General features: G+C 43.6%; 3 protein-coding genes across 5 annotated transcripts; 2 read left to right on the top strand and 1 right to left on the bottom strand.

Moving 5' to 3' along the window:
* The first annotated feature begins 947 nt into the window (after positions 1–947).
* senp5 (SUMO specific peptidase 5) lies at positions 948–10,365 on the top strand. 2 transcript variants are annotated; one of them, XM_088914499.1, is made up of 10 exons: positions 948–1,068; positions 2,520–3,966; positions 4,068–4,177; positions 4,690–4,833; positions 5,290–5,337; positions 5,627–5,704; positions 5,916–6,053; positions 6,482–6,565; positions 6,969–7,019; positions 7,109–10,365. In XM_088914499.1, exons 2-10 carry the CDS (start codon positions 2,538–2,540, stop codon positions 7,217–7,219), a joined length of 2,193 nt encoding a protein of 730 aa, XP_088770625.1. In that variant the 5' UTR covers positions 948–1,068; positions 2,520–2,537; the 3' UTR covers positions 7,220–10,365. The 2 variants fall into 2 exon arrangements, 1 of the variants encoding a protein (XP_088770625.1); XR_016090990.1 differs by lacking the exons at positions 6,969–7,019; positions 7,109–10,365 and having other exon boundaries at positions 5,627–5,715.
* A 1,273-nt stretch (positions 10,366–11,638) lies between these two features.
* On the bottom strand, positions 11,639–13,735 carry ncbp2 (nuclear cap binding protein subunit 2). The gene is made up of 4 exons (XM_088915095.1): positions 13,592–13,735; positions 13,096–13,277; positions 12,394–12,532; positions 11,639–12,049 (listed from the first exon to the last, which is right to left on the bottom strand). Exons 1-4 carry the CDS (start codon positions 13,664–13,666, stop codon positions 11,951–11,953), a joined length of 495 nt encoding a protein of 164 aa, XP_088771221.1. The 5' UTR covers positions 13,667–13,735; the 3' UTR covers positions 11,639–11,950.
* A 398-nt stretch (positions 13,736–14,133) lies between these two features.
* On the top strand, positions 14,134–15,170 carry ncbp2as2 (NCBP2 antisense 2 (head to head)). Of its 2 annotated transcripts, none has more exons than XM_088914923.1 (2): positions 14,134–14,245; positions 14,351–15,170. In XM_088914923.1, the coding sequence occupies exon 2, from the start codon at positions 14,374–14,376 to the stop codon at positions 14,695–14,697; it is 324 nt and encodes a 107-aa protein (XP_088771049.1). In that variant the 5' UTR covers positions 14,134–14,245; positions 14,351–14,373; the 3' UTR covers positions 14,698–15,170. The 2 variants fall into 2 exon arrangements, with proteins under 2 accessions (XP_088771049.1, XP_088771051.1); XM_088914925.1 differs by having other exon boundaries at positions 14,241–14,263.
* The last annotated feature ends 602 nt before the right edge of the window (positions 15,171–15,772 follow it).

Consider the following 15,772-nt stretch of genomic DNA (forward strand, 5'->3'; position numbering starts at 1 on the left):
ATGATGATACCTGGTCAGTTTCTGTAAGAGTAGGGTTTTGGCTCAAATCCATTCTGGGCTCACACAATGGTGCCTCAAAACTTCTCAGTTCATTTAACTGGAGCCATTTCTCACGTCAGGTAGCTACATCTAGATACCAGATACATGTGACCAAACTGTCCTATTCTCCTCCCCACACGTCCGGATGGCACCCGGGCTGGGCACCATCTGGGTTGGATGCTGCATCACTGCCATGGATCCAAGAGGGACATCGTGGACATAGCTATTGTTCAGGAGGCTTTTGTTGGTTTACAGAGATCTGCATGGAGTACTGACATACAGAAGACGTGATGGATGGATTAATACTCTTATTCATTTATTCCTTTTTAAAATTGTATAATGTTGGCATGCCCAGAGGGGTTGGGCAGCCTGTTGGACCCCTAGAGGTTTTTTTTTCGCCTAAGGAGTTTTTGGTTCCTCTCCTCCGTTGTCTTCTGGTCTTTTCTGTTCTGTATGTCACAACATGTAGGGTCACCTGCTTTGTTAAGCGCCTTGGGGCGACCTTGTTGTGAAAGGCGCTTCATAAAAATACATTGAATTGAACTGAATCAATTGTGTAGCCGCCGCCGTGTCCATATTCGTCTACTCTAGTCAAGCACGATGTTAGCGATCATGAAGAATAGGTAACTGCGTCAGCAGCTGACTACCGTGGAGCCGAAACTTTGTGTCTCTTTTCTTTTCCTTTCAGACCGGAAACCTTTACCTGTTATTAATAATAACTGTATTCCCATAATTGATTTTGCATCTCAATCCATATGTAAAAGAAGGTGGGAGTCTCCCCTCTGCAGAGCTCACTCCCGTTCAGTGAACTTACGCCTCCCGGACAGTAGAGGGCGATAGTCTGTTTTAATATTGCGTGGTGTCTAGCGAGCTCCAGGCGCTTGTCGCTTAATGACGTGATAGAGGAGCGACGGGCCGCGGTGCAGGAGGAGGGGGAGTGCATTGACTTTGCGCAGTCGGTTTGTTTGGATAGATCATTGTTCCACATTGTGTTGCAGCACTCTACTACTGAATAATGGCAGGATTTGGGTAAAGTAGACATTTTTATTATTCTGTATGCGAAATTACTTTATCGGCACGCTGTAAACGGCTCCCGGGAGAAACAGCTGGAAACTGGGACGTTAGTGCGTTGTTTTCTGTCGGAGCAGACCTGCACACTCCGCTAAGTTTTTTTATTTTTTAACAGCGGGGGATTCGTCGCTTACATCGTCATTGCGAGTTTCTTGTTCCGAAAAAGCTTGCCCCTTCCCCCCCTTAAAAAAGAGAGAAGCCCTTCACTGTTTCGCCAAGAAAAAGACGAAAGGTTGGCAGTTTGAAGGGTTTTTGCAAAATCAGGCACAAACTGCGCGTGAAGCGGTTGGAGTTAACCGTCTTCAGTTTCACCTGATTTTGTAAAAGAAAAAAACAGTGTTTTTATTTTTTCAGGGTAGTGTGCATTCTTGTTTTATGTTTGTGGGATGTCAAGGAAAGAAGTGAACACCTTAATTATTTATTGGGGAATAAACTAAAATTCTTTGAGTTAAAAGTAAGTTTTACTCTTTCCCGTATATCACTACTGGGAAAATAAAAAAACATAAATGTATTTGGGCGTTTGATTTAAATTCTTCCCCTTAAAGCGTACGTGCAGTTTCCGCAGCTGAAGTTACGAGCTCAAAAGCCCCGCCTGACACCAGATAAAGACGTGGTTTCAGTCCGGCACTGTTGCTAATTAGGAGTAAAACTTACTCTTAACTGCTTGAAACTATCCCTAGCAATTACTATTAATAGGTCTTAATTAATATCAAGAGGTTAAAATTACGTGTGTAATTTTGAATTTATTCAGCAATGAAGAGAATAGAGTTAAAACCATCAGATGCATAAGGGAGGTGGCAGGTACTGGTCTCGTTTCGTTTTCGTATGAGATGCTCTTTTCACATTTGTATAAAAATGTTTGTTTTTTTCTGAAGCGTACCTTCGCGGTTTACAGCCGTGGCTGATGAACTTCCAAGCTAGTAAAAGTCACTCTAGCTCTAGGCTGCTGTGTGTGTTCACTGTCTCCTTCCAGCTCTCAACTCGTTTCCTCATCAGACCTTTCATTCCAGTGGCTCTTCTTAGTCAACTGACGTCACCACGAGTGTGTCGTTTTAGACCGAATTGTGCACAGTTCATGAGCACTAAGTCTTTCTGATAAGTTTAAAAAAAATGTAAATGACGATCACATCATCATTGATGCTAAGTGACGATTTGATGCCTGGATATGAATTTGCCAGGCAGTAATTTACTCTTTGTTTTCAAAGAGCGAAACTGAAGTTGTGTTGTAAGAGTTTTAATGCGGTACTGAATGTGCATGCACAAGCCAGACCTTAAATAAAATGTCACAACCAGGCAGGCTGGATGGTTTGTAACCTTTTTTTTCTTCTGCTCTGAGGGAAATGCCTTTCCACGCTCAAATTGAAAATGGTGATCGTTATTGGGTTTTTTTCTCTTGCTGTCTTGAGCAGTTTCCTCTCTGGGTCATAATGCAGCGTCGGAATGTGACCAGACGTCAGAGACCAGCAGATGTGAAGACGAGAAGAGCTGCGTACCTCAGCAGGACCCGGCTGACGTCAGACCCTCTGTGGGGCATCCGAGAATCCAGCCCCTTCCGCCGCCTCCTCTTCTGCAGCATCGAGAGACGCAGAGAGAAGCCCTTCCTGTACAGAAAGCAATGGCACGGAGCTGTGTACCAGCCGCTGGAGGACAAACCCACGAGCAGAGTCAGAAAGCCAAGAAGTAGAGCGGTCCAAAAGGAGCTCGAGGAACGCTCTCCAGCAAATTCGGTAACGCGCCACGCCAGGTCCTCGAGGGACGCGTCTTCGCTCGGGCCTCTGGGAAGGCCAGGCACGGGAGGGGAGAGGCGCTCTCAGCGTCCGAGATCACCCGGCGAGCTTTCTTGTGCGAGAGGGCGTTCCCAAAAGGAAGCAGCTGTTCCTGTAGAGGACACATCGGCGGAATCGGCCGACGGAGACGCCGCGCCAAACCGCGGTACCTCCCTGCACAGAAGGAAGCGGCGTTCCGGCAGAAGGCGGGTGAATCGGAGCAGCGCAGGGAAGCTGAAGGGGCCGGCAGGGTGGGGCAGCACACTGGTCAGGTCCAAGTCAGGTGTCGGACATAAAAGGAGAACTGCTGTGCTGTTGATGCGGTATAAGAGGCCGTCTCTTTTCGACATCCATTTTCTTTGCAGAGTCAAGAGGTCTCGACATGGCAGTCGCAGAAAGGGCAGGAAGGTGAAGCACTTCTCGAGGATTTCCACCCTGAGAGTGAAGAGATTGAGGGCGGTGGTGCTCAGCCATTTGTCCAGCTTGAAAGCAGGCTCCAAAGACTTGATCACGGCAGTAAATGACACCGTCTGGCCCAGGCTGAGAAAGAAACTGTGGAATCCGGCGAGGGCAGATGGGGCAGGGCTCTCGGGAGAGGTGATGGCGGAAGAATCCCTCGTCTCCGAGGAGGCAGAGCCCCGAGACATGACTGAAAATGGGCCCAGCGGCGGCCCGAAGTCTACGTGCAAGGCGTGCGACTCCGGAAGAACGAAGCGCAAAAGCAAACCTCCGTCGGACGGGGGCGCCGCGGAGAAGCTCGGCGCGCGCAGCCCGCCCTCGGGGAAAAAAACGAAAAAGCACCCGAGGAAATCCAGAGGCGGGGGAGGCGCCGACTCCGCCCCCCCGCTGGTCAACGGTACGGCCGGGCAGGACACCGGCAAGCCTGAGGACATGGAGGTGGAGGCGCCCCACCTGTGCGCCGACCCCTTCAACAGGCAGCTGCGGGATCACCGCTACTGCAAGAGCCTCCGCGGCCCGGCCGGAGACGGCCGGGAGGGACACGGCTCTCCCAAGGGAGAGGAGGGCTCGAGCGACAAGCCGCTCAGGAGCACGGCAGTGAGTGACGAGGAGCTCCGAGAGCTCGTCCACGGTACAGCCTTCAGTAGAACTCAACTTCATGCCTCCCCCCCCCGTTGCTGTTCGGCAGTTTCCTAACGTGCTTTCTCCCCACCCCCTCGTCTCTCTTCACAGATTTCCTGGAGGAGTTCTTTGGAAAATATGGAAGCTTTATTCCTCTGAGCAAAAGTGATGTGCTGGAGCACCTGTCTAAAGTGGTAAATAAGGACCTCACAGAAAGGCAAGTCACCGTAACACGAGTGAGCCCTGCCCTGTTCCCCCACATAGAATTGCTGCCTTACAGCAGTTCCTTATCAGTGCATTAGCATCTGAACAAGGCTGGCTTCATTAATGATCGTGTTTTTTCTCCATTCATAGAAAGTAAGACCTGTTGGAACTGGAACAAGGAACATGCATTTTGTTCTAGAAAATACCATTTTATTTTCCCTGACTTTCCAGTTTCCATTGGGGGTAAATGTGTTTTCCCGGACCTTCGGCAGATTGATGCCATTGTTCTTGTGTTTTCATTGCTCCCTCCCTGATGGCGTGATTTCGGAGAGGAGTTCAGGATTGTCCTGGTAACCAGGGGCAGTGCAGAGCCCAGACGTCCCCGGTTTCCCAAAGAGGGTCCAGAGCACCGTCCCAGCCTGAGAAGGGGGGGAACTGAGGGATCGCGTATCTTGGATGGACTACAAAAGATTAAAACTCACGTGAAACAAATGCGATTCTTTTCTTTGTTGACGTCCTTTTCAGGAAGGCTTTCGTATACTCAGAAGTAAGAAAGTATCAGGCTGGCCTCGCCAGTGCTCCTATGCACTTCTTCAAAGTGACCTACAACAAGCACACCTTAACCCTGGAGGATCTCTCTACACTGGAAGGCCATAACTGGCTGAACGATCAGGTGGAGTTTATATTGTTTTGCTTTCGAGCGGTAGTAGCAATGTGATGGTACGTAAGTTAAGTAATGAATAAGTGTCCTTCTGCTGTTTTGATATGTTTAATATGACAGGTGCCAAAAAGTAGCTTTGATGGAACCATAGCTGGTGATATTTACCTGTTCATTTCACAGACGAGTATAAAATCAGAATATTTGCAAAAAAATGTATTTGCCAGAATGGAAAATGGAAGTTGAGAATGAATGGTGAAAGAGACGGTTTTGAATGGTCAGGACTTGTATGCAGAATGCATTTCTGTTGCATGTATCTCCGTAAAACGTCAACGTTGCATTAACACATTAAGACTGAAATAATTGTAAGAGCACAGCAGTACCGTTTGAGAACATATTTTTGAGATACTGCCTCGTATCTCATTTTGTGTTTGTTTGAAACACGATTTCTTTCTTGCTCAATTCCTCCAGGTCATTAACATGTATGGAGAACTGATCATGGATGCTGTAAACCATAAGGTGAGTGCACTAGAGTGAAGTGCACACTTCATAAAGGACTGTACCTTCATTAAAATCTCTCATTGACTCATTGGCAGAATATTTGTTTCCCTTTCTGTTGTTTATGTTTTTGTATTTACGTCCAAGGAGTCATTAACTAGGACAGTTGTGTCCTATCTTAATGGCGTATTTGTTCATTACATTTAAGTTGTTTTAGCTCACTAAAAATATAAAAGAATTTTATCCTGCCAAGGCCTGAAGCTATGATGCGAGTTTTGTCTTGAACACTTGTGGTTTTGTGTTTTTGCAGGTCCACTTCTTCAACAGCTTCTTTCACAGACAGCTCTCAACCAAAGGATATGAAGGAGTAAAGAGGTGGACCAAAAAGGTAAGGTCATGGTAGGTAATTTTTCACCCTGCTCACTTTGGATTTAAAGACTGAACCAGGCAGGGAGCCGCACCATCAAAGCCCTGCCGTGAGAATATCAGCGGAAAAAAGACGAGCACGGAGAATATTGACGACGAGCCCCCATGGTGCAGATTTTCGGACTCGGTGAGGTCGTTGCCGTTGTAACTTGTGTGTTGATTTGTTTTTCCAGGTGGATCTGTTCTCCAAATCCCTCCTCTTAATCCCCATACACTTGGAGATCCACTGGTCTTTGATCACCGTCGACATAGCAAACCAAAACATACAGTTTTATGATTCCCAAGGCATTCATTTCAAGTACCCTGTGGAGGTAATTCTCACCATCCAGCTGGCGCGTCGCATAAATGAAGGGTGGAACATGAGCTAGAGGAAAAAACCATGTGGGTGTGAATTTGAAACGAGAACAGGGGGCACTTCCTAACCTTTGTGGAAGGGTAGAACAGGCTTCTCAGCCATGTTGTAGGAGCTGATATCCTTATTCCTTTCAGGAAAAGTCTTGATGGGATCCATGGATCACTTATCTAGTAACTCCTGAATGAGCAGGCGGTTGAAAGGCCTCCTTTCGTCTGTAACACTTCTCATGCACAGATGTGCAGAGAGGGGGCAGTGTTAGTTTTTGTACAGCCTTGCTTGTGCTGCCAAGTAATCAGGTGTCGACAGGATGAGCGTCGGAAGTGTGGGATTCCTGGGATGCGTTCGGTTCATTGATATGAGCAATTCTGTTCTGTCTCTTGCTAGAACGTCTTGAAATACATCTTAACGGAAGCAAGAGAAAAGAAGAAGGCAATCTTTCAGAAAGGCTGGAAAATGATTGTCAACAAGGTAAAGTAAATTGAATGCTATCCCCCCTGTTTTCCTTAAAACATGTAGGAAACGCCTGTAGTTCAGCTTGAAATTAAGCCCTAAACTAGGCCTAGACTGTCTGTGCTTTCTGAGATGTTAGAGAATGTTTGAGGGGACACCACACCAAGCAGAAATTGACTCTGCACGTCTGTGGTACTAGAGAGTTAAAATTGGCCTAATGAAAAACATTTCATGTGCATTTAGATCATTGAGTGTAGACCTTTACCAATTTAAGAGTGTTTTTTATTGGAATGGCATTTTTCCTAGAAATCTGTTTGCAGATACACCTGACAGGTGCCTTAGAATTGACAGTGACAACTAACACAACTGTGATGTGGTTATAGAGTGTTGGGCACTGATGTCTTCCTGGCTTTGTTCACAGTGCATCCCGCAGCAGAAGAATGACAATGACTGTGGCGTCTTCGTTCTACAGGTAAAATAAAAGCTGCGGTTTGTGTTTTTTTCACTTTTTGAAGTCTGCTGCTAGATCTGAGTTGCGTTCTCTTTCTTTCTTTTCATTAGTATTGCAAGTGCCTGGCGTTAGGAAAACCTTTCCACTTTTCCCAAGAGGACATGCCCAAAGTACGCAAAAGGATTTACAAGGAGCTTTGTGAATGCAGGCTAATAGACTGATTTGGAATTGTGGAGGGCAGAGCCCCAAACCTTTCTTTTCACTGTTCCTGCTCTTTTGAAAAGGACCACCTGAACGTGACCGTTTTTTTCGGCGGGCGATTCGTGACATGGGGAGATCAAGCTGCGTGTTGTGCAGACTGCTTTGTTAAACGTGAAGTCATTTAATAACAGTTCTGTGGCGCTCATGTTCAAAGATGCGCTGAACTGATGCAGAAGTGGCTTCATTCTACTGAACACTGGCAATGATGTGCTTGCTGTGTCAACACTGCAGAAAACACAGGTTGCACACTGAAGGGCTTAAATGGGACTCCTGTGACTTGGACTTGCTTCCGGCGTGGGAATAACTGTTAGGAACCAAGTGCAGTTTGTGTATCTCCAGTTAAACAGCACAGCATTGTGATCTGGAACTCTCTGGTACAGTGAAATTTTATGTTACCTCGCATTAAATTGCTGAAAGTTTGTTTACAGTCTTTTACAAGCATTTTCCTGTGTCAGCTGTGGGCCCCTTTCGTGTGCTGATGCCATGTGAACATTTGGAATTTTGTGCACTTTTAAACCAACGGCTGAAACTGTTCTCAAGGCTCTGCTGCTTTGGTCATTTTAAGAACTATAACCAAATTTCTGTTATTTTATCAGTTCTTTACTCCTTTAGAGTACGTAAGCTATATCAAGTCCTAAAAAACTTGAAAGTTTTTTTTATAGGTATTATGCAAGTTTAACAGGTAGTGTAGTTTCCTTGCAGAAGAATTAACAGCGATTAACGTTCAGGTCTTGCAAACTCGATGAGGTAAATTATTGATACTGCATGTACATTGTCTGACTCTGAGAGACCACAAAACTACTCTGTGTGGACCACATTGCTTGATTGTTGGGGAAGAATGTTTCATTGTTGGCTGTTAGCTAAAACACATGCCAAACGATGTTCTCTCTGGGCAGTGTTTTCCTTTAAATAAAACCTGAGAGTGGATCAGTGAAGATTTTTCTGTGCAGTGACTTCTGTATAATGAGTAAGTGCATGGCTTTTACTGTCTCCCAGCCCAGCTTTTTTTTTTTACACCTTTCGCATGTGGTCATTTAAAAGTAGAAATGGGAACACTGAAATCTCAGTTTTAGGTTGGTTATTCTCACCTCAGTTTTTTTAACCCAGTTAAACATATTCAGAAATGATCAAATGTGTTGTTTGTATGAAAACAGTAAAATAGCTTTATCTTTCTACATATATAGAAAGAGAACATATTCATGTTAAAACGATATATGACTAAACATCTTATAGAATGTAATTCATTAGGAAAATGTGGATTGTTTTTAACTAGAATCTATTTATTTTTGCATTTGAACCAAGAAAAAAATACTGATTGATATACTGAGTGAGAATCTTAGTCTTGTCTGACCATATAACAGTGGATAAAGAAAACAAGATTGACCTGGATTCAAAAACATAGAATACTATTTAATGGTTTTACTTGTCAGACTGAAGAAGAGCTCAGTATTGCAGTCGAATTACTTCTTTAAATACTTCTTTAAAGCAGTACTCCTTGCAACGTGATAATTCTACTGAACCTTAAAGGAGTACCTAGGTTTATGTTACTACTGCCTTATGATTAGTTCTGAACAAAACTATTCAGTACAGGAGTGTTTTGCAACAAATACAGGAGACGTTTCAGTCGTAGCTCTGGTGCGTTTTTAACCAGGTGTTCTGTGTGCGAGTTAGATTCCGAAGCACTGTTTACAGTTTTCATTGTGCGATTTGTACAGCTTGTAAGAAAGAAAATTATAACTTGTTGTAAAGAGTACTTGAGGTGTCACAATAAAAATGACTTTTTTAGGTCTGATTGCAGTTGCTTCTTATAGATTAACTTAGTAGTGATGTCCAGTTTACACAGTGTTCCTTGCATCCTTCACATTTCTGCTTGAAATATTTTTTGTAGCCTAGCAGAGTATTAACTTCTTTTAAATGTAAACATCTGTTCAGTGTTTAGCAACAGTTTAATTGTGGGTCTGGCACAGTTTTTGTGTATAACTCATGGGATGAAATGTATGTTTATAGTTCCAGAGCAGCAGTGACAAAATAGTGATACACAATAAAAGTGCAGCAGTGTACATTGTTCGTCAAATTCTTATTGAGCCCAAACATTTACACTTTAAATAGTGAGCAGATCCGTTAAGTGATTGATTGGCATTGTTGCTTGGGGCTAACACAAATGCTCAACTGAAATCATTGTTGTTCATGAAAAACAAAAAGGCCAAAATTAATAAGAATCTATTAAACCAATTGAAATCACTCCTTTATCATGGGCACGGTAAATTAGATGACCATGTCAACTTGAGCAGCTTGGAAATGATTGCTTGGTTCCTATTATCATGATTGAAGGCAGACTTTCTGCAAAATGTCATGTGGAGAATGAGGTTCTGCTTCAACAATCAGATGAAAATGGGAGACCATCTCTGTGAGGACTAGGTGAGATCCTGGCCCAACATCTGGCATGTTGCATCTGTCTGGTCAAGGGAACCATTATTTTACTGTGGCAGCAAAAGGCTTTCCATAGGCATCCCTAGAATTTGGCGGCGATCACACGTTCATTGTTGCCGCGTCTGTGGTCTCCAGCAGGGGGCCCTGCAAGTGTGATGAGGTGGGATTAACACAAGTGTACCTCTTGTGCAGACTGATGACCTCATGGCTCAGCCATCCGCTGACGGTTTTTTTTCAGCCCTCAGTTTTTCTTTACCAGGGAAGCCAGTCTGAAAGTGTTGGTCTTCCAGCATGACAATGCAAGCCCACACAGTGCAAGGACTACACTGGCAGGACTCCAAGGAAACTGTCTTGCCGAGGCCAGATTTATATACCGATTTCAGGCTCTCGTCAGTGTCCCTGTGGGAGCGGTTTGCCAGTGCTGTGACAAGGAGCCAGCTGGCTACAGCTGCAGAGGACAATGTGCAACATCCCACAGCAGTCTGGTGGGAGGCTGGAGAGGTCCATACGACAGTGCTGCTGCTCAGGAAGGTCATACCAGCTTTATAATGCTTTCGTTTAGAACTGTCATGTTTCATATTGAAAACTACCACTTTGTATTTCTGTTCACATTTTCTGTGATTTTTTTTTGTTTGGCATTTGTTTTAAATAGTCAATTAAATCCAGTTTTAGACCTGAGTTTTTGTGTGTTCTTTTTTGCACCAGTACATTGTATTCAAACCGAAAGACCTTTCAAAAACGTGTTGAGTCAAACCTGTTCAATGACCACTTCGTAAGCTGCTGCCAGCCCTGGAAGGACATGATGTACAGTATGAAGAAACATTAGCAACTCAGGTTATTAGTATAAGAGGATACTTTTGTATTGCACTCACTAAAGAATGCTAAAAACAAACTGGATTAGACATAGGAGGCACTGTAGATGAACTTGGTATCAAGGCATAACTTTCCACCCATCCACCTAGAAACTGTCCCTGGTGCAAAAGGGTCAAGGTGGGACTACATCCTGGACAGGACAATGTCATAAATGTATATCGGGCCTTTAAAAGTAGCTCCTCAAAGTGCCTTATACAAAAAGGGAAAAATAAACTAAAGATGTAAGAAGAAAAATATTAATGAATATCAATATTAATATCATTAATAATATCTGCACAATTGGAAATATTTAAACGCTGAATAGCTGGGGGGGGCAGTATCAAGCTGGAGGAACACCGGACTTGAAGACCAAACTACAGGACTGAAACCCCCAAGAGAGACAAAGTGTCCATCACTGAGCCCACCGGTCTCTTCCAGATCTGGCACACAAGACAATCCAGAAATCTGCAATTCAACTAGTCAGCATGTCGTTGGAGGGTGGAGGAAACCTCAGAGAACATTCAGAGACGTGGAGAAAAAATGGAAAAAAAATGCAGAAAAACAAATGACAATCAAAAGCAAAACCACAAGCAAAATAATGGTCTTCAGGTCCTTAAATTTCAGGGTATAATGACATGTTAATGTTCTGAAATTAATATCAGGTTTTACTTGGAAGACCATGACATACATGAGCAGCACTTTTAATACTTTTGCAAAAGCACTTAAGCTGAGGGAAAAAACTACAGCAATTTTAAAAATGAGAAAGTACATCCAGGACTTTTAACTTACATTTATCAGATTCTTGATTGTTTAGCGCTCAAGAAATGTGTGTAGGGTAAAATTAGAATCTGAATGAACTAATATCATAAATTCCAAAGTTTTCCATTAAAAAAGTTTTCATTTTCCAAGAAATGTGTGATGCCTTTCTTACACCAACGGAAAGCAAGTATTTTTTACATAAACCATCTGCTTCAAGAGAAAAATATAAAATACTTCTAAACATGCTACTTTCATCTAATTTTTGCATTTCAAACAGCAGAGAAAATGGTGCACACATTGTTACTGAATACCAATGCTAAAAATAAGATTTTAAACACAAAATTGAAAATATTTAATGTTTCCATAAATGTTATACATAGTATACAGATCCAACAGAAACGCTCATAGTTACAAATGAAACTGGATTGGAAAACTAAGCCTTAAGGCAAAACTGGCCAAAATGGCAGATGCCTTTACCAGCTTCTCCTGCTTATTTGTGATTTTCAAAATGTACGAAAAGCATGATGTACTTCAGTCAAGTTATCTTAATTTGGTAAAACATTTAATAAAAAGGTGATAAAAGATCAACTTTATCTTTCATTACCTAAATGTACTCAGATACCACCCAATTGTAAATTCTCTACAGAAAACTAGAATTTGTGCGGGGCGTCTGGTGTTCTTTGGAGCTGAGCCAATTTTCCATATCCACCTCGAGCAGGGTCATAATCTTGCCTGTATTCATCTCTGACCTGAAAGAAAAAGAAAAAAATTACCTTATTAGAATTTTTGAACTGCTTTCCCATAGCCCACCACCCACCCCCCCCGGCTGGATCATGACAATCCTGTCTGTATTTATCTGTCGGAGAAAAGAAATGTGCTTCTTCACGGAGATCCAGCAGTTTCAACGCACTGAACAGACTTGAAGCCAAACAGCTCGAACACACATTAACATAAAAAAAAAACATTGTAAAAACTTTAAGAAACACAGAATAACAGATTTGCTAATTTCTAACTTTTCTAATTGTTTTTTTTTTGTTGTTCTTGTTGTTTCTAATGACAAATATGACAATGTTGGGCGAGCGAGCAAGCGCACCTGGCCACCTGACTTCCCACGGCCGTACTGCCTGCCCTCTTTGAAGCCCGCGTCCCAGTCCGTTCTGATGATGCGGTCGTCCAGCCTCGTGCCGTTGATGTACCGCATGGCGTTCTCCGCGTCCCCACGGGTGTAGTACCTGGCATTGGGGGGTCAAGGCGTTGCAGCGAACGAAAACGTACAAAATGTGACAAATTGCCGATCTCGGGAAGAGGGAGGGAGACAGGCCTCGGATTTCATTACTATGGCAGCCCAGGCACAGCAAGGTGGACCTACTGCCCCCCCTCTCGATCCTCCCTTCTCTGTGACACTGAAAACATTACATTTCTTCGCCTGGCAGACGCCTTTATCCACAGTGAATTACAACGGCATGCTGTGAAGCCGCAAAGGGTGCAGATAACAGTAACACTACAGAAAACTCCACCGTGCCATTTAACTCCTAGGATATTAAGTAAGAAGTCTCTGTGCTGTACGTCAGATTTTATAAAACATTAAAAATGTAAAAAGTTTAAGACGCGTCAATACTCTGTAAATATACAATCACAACATTTAAATAAATATTCCACCTAGTATATCAATTCTGTACAATAAATATATATGCACTGGATAGCTGCATTGAAAGGAGTTACAACTCCAGAATTACCCATATCCATAAAGCCGAAAGATAGGGAAGCAATCGCTACTTTTCTGTGCAAAGGATACTCCACGAAGCAGAAGCCACAAGCGGTCTTCTTCACTTTGTCCAGACCCATGATGATTCTCTTCACGTCGCCGCTCTTCGAGAACAGCTCGTACACCTGCTCCTCCGTCGTGTAAAAGGACAGGTTTCCCACGTAGAGGGTGTTGCTCGCCCGCAGGAGCCGCTCCTGTTCGTGGCGATTACCCTGGAGACAAAGTTCCACTTCACGCCGTTTGTCGTTCCCTCCATCTCGCTACTCCAACCGTTCTTAAATGTACCTCCCCGTGACCTAACGAACGGTACTTTCATCTCTGCTCGATACCACGGCCGCGTAGCGTCCGAAACACAACTCTGAACACGACTGAGGTGCAAATAAAACTAACTTTTAATACACCTAATTACCAGAATCTGTTTACTTCTTGCACCGTGTATCTGCGTTCCTGCTTCGGCGTGTTAAATCCTGTTTTCCTAACAAGAACACACAACGTTAAGAGTAATACTAAGGTTTTTTCACCTTACCTTGAAATGTTGGTCTCTGTACTGGCTTATATCGACGTAAGAGTCGCTGAGGAGTGCGTTTAATTGAATAGACATCGTAAAATAACTGTAACAAAATCCACACAGAAGCAAACCAACAGGGCACCCACACAAACAGCAAGCAAGACTCTCAGAACGCCGCCTTCCGGTGCGGGAGAGCCAATCAAATAAAGCTTCCGGTCCGTACAGTAAGAGCGACCGTGCGGAAACAAGGGCGGCCCGTATCGGTGACCACACAGCTCTCAATTTTCTTATATTGTTTTACTGTTTATTAATTTTTAAATTAATAAACAGTAAATTTTAGTTTATTAATTTTTAAATTAATATAACAACAATAAGAGAAAAGAAAAATGTAAGATTGTGAGAGCACTGAGTTACTGTAGGCTTTCACGAGGGTTACCAGCAGCTCTTTAAATGCTGCTTTTAAGTGTTTAGATTTCGATCGCACTAATAAATGCAATCATTGAATAATAAAAAAGGACGTCCCTTCTTCAAGTTTATTTTATTTTCAGTTGTTTTGGTTAATCACATAAAGCGTTACTCAGTAGAATCCGATGCCTTATTAGAAGCTTCAACAGCGGAACGGTTGCGGTGCAAGACCGGAAATCAGAGCGGGTCAGCCGGCAGAGCTTTCTGGTAGGAGCGTTGAAACAAGTTAAGCGCTTTTCAATTTATTTGGGAGTATAACGCCGAGCAACAAATTTATTAACCGTCTTTTTCGTTGGCTCTCGTCCTCTGCAGGTCCCCGGATCCCTGGCTTGAAGATGGTCTTGAGGCGCCTGCTGTTCACCCTCTTGAACAACGCGCAAGTGATCGAGAAGCTCTCCGAGTCTCGCCCTATCCGCCGGGCGGCGCAGATCACGGCCTACGCCATCACCAAGGCGCAGATCAGCGGCAGGGACGCGGCGTCCAGGCTGCTCAAGTCGGACACTGTCCGCCAGGTTCGAGAGGAGACGGCCGGGAGGATGCCGAGGGACGTGGGCGATCTGGGAAGGAGAGTCGGGAGACTGGGGCAGGTGTTCGTCAGAGAGGTCAAGGAAGGCGTGAGGGACGCTTCCCGACAGCTCAAAAACAAGGACAAACACTGACGGCTTGCGGAACCGTGGACTTCTGAATTGACCTGTAATTATCTCAGTAGCTGCTGCAATCCGTGTCGTTTTACTACCGGGAGATGTGTAGTTTTCCCACACTGGTTTTATGTAATTAAGAGGTTTCGAATTATGGAGGCGACACTGCGGGGAAAGTAATGAAGACGACGACTTTCTGTTCAGCTCACGGGTCCAAACTCCCATTTTGATGGCTCGGATGAAAAATATCCGAGACGTTGTTGCGAGTCGGCAAACACTGTGAACGTTAAAAATCAACGCCAAGATTAAAAAAATAAATAACTCGCGCCTTGTCATAAACTGTAAACACAATGCCACAGAACGTAAAAAGAAGCAATCACGTTATGTAAGATATGAATATTATTCATTTTAACTTTAATTGATAAACACTGTATCGTGTTTCGGTGTGTAATGTAGATTAATGAAGATTAAATTGAAAAGAATGTTTTCATGAAGTATTTGCCTTGTTTTCATGGACTGCAGCTCTGTCAGTCAACTGTGTACGACTTTCATAGACTGGTCGCTACTGTCAGCAGAGGATAGTGTACAAGTTTTTTTTTGGGGGGTTGGTTATTTGTCGAGTCAAAGTACATAAACCACCTTCAGTTTTTTTAAATTAAAAATATACCCACAGAGCCCACCAAACTCAGTGTCTGGGACTTGAAAAGAGGAATAAATAACGCGGTGTTCCTAAATTTTCTTGCTCCGTTTTATCCAAACCCATTGTAGTCCTCCTACTTCGCCACAAGATGGCCGGGAGTCTGGAAAAAACTACCCGAGTCCTGTTTTCGGACCCCGACATCGTAGTGTTTGCTGGAAGACTGCCACTTCTCCCTAGACAGACAGGCAATACCGAGGCCGAAACAGTACCGAAGTTCTGTAAAGCGCTTTGAGAAGCCACCTTTGAAGGTGCTATATAAAATAAAGTTTATTACTATTACTTTCGGTAGATTAGTTGCTTCAGTCCTAACCAAAACTTTTACTATTGTAAATGCATGTATACTCTTCTCTCTTCTTTATAAAATGTTGGCTTTATTCATGTGTAGAACCTCTGTGC

This window comes from Atractosteus spatula, chromosome 4 (assembly GCF_055471065.1).
Source record: "Atractosteus spatula isolate fAtrSpa1 chromosome 4, fAtrSpa1.hap1, whole genome shotgun sequence".
Lineage (NCBI taxonomy): Eukaryota > Metazoa > Chordata > Actinopteri > Semionotiformes > Lepisosteidae > Atractosteus > Atractosteus spatula.

Bases quoted from the DNA above. Each gene is read 5' to 3' on its own strand.
- ncbp2 (XM_088915095.1), bottom strand. From the start codon at position 13,666: ATGTCTATTCAATTAAACGCACTCCTCAGCGACTCTTACGTCGATATA. The intron at 13,278-13,591 runs GTAAGGTGAAAA...CTTTGTCTCCAG, and splicing joins ACAGAGACCAACATTTCAAG to GGTAATCGCCACGAACAGGA. The intron at 12,050-12,393 runs GTGCGCTTGCTC...TTTTTCTTTCAG, and splicing joins GTGGGAAGTCAGGTGGCCAG to GTCAGAGATGAATACAGGCA.
- senp5 (XM_088914499.1), top strand. From the start codon at position 2,538: ATGCAGCGTCGGAATGTGACCAGACGTCAGAGACCAGCAGATGTGAAG. The intron at 3,967-4,067 runs GTACAGCCTTCA...CTCTCTTCACAG, and splicing joins GCTCCGAGAGCTCGTCCACG to ATTTCCTGGAGGAGTTCTTT. The intron at 4,178-4,689 runs GTCACCGTAACA...CTTTTCAGGAAG, and splicing joins AGGACCTCACAGAAAGGCAA to GCTTTCGTATACTCAGAAGT.
- ncbp2as2 (XM_088914923.1), top strand. From the start codon at position 14,374: ATGGTCTTGAGGCGCCTGCTGTTCACCCTCTTGAACAACGCGCAAGTG.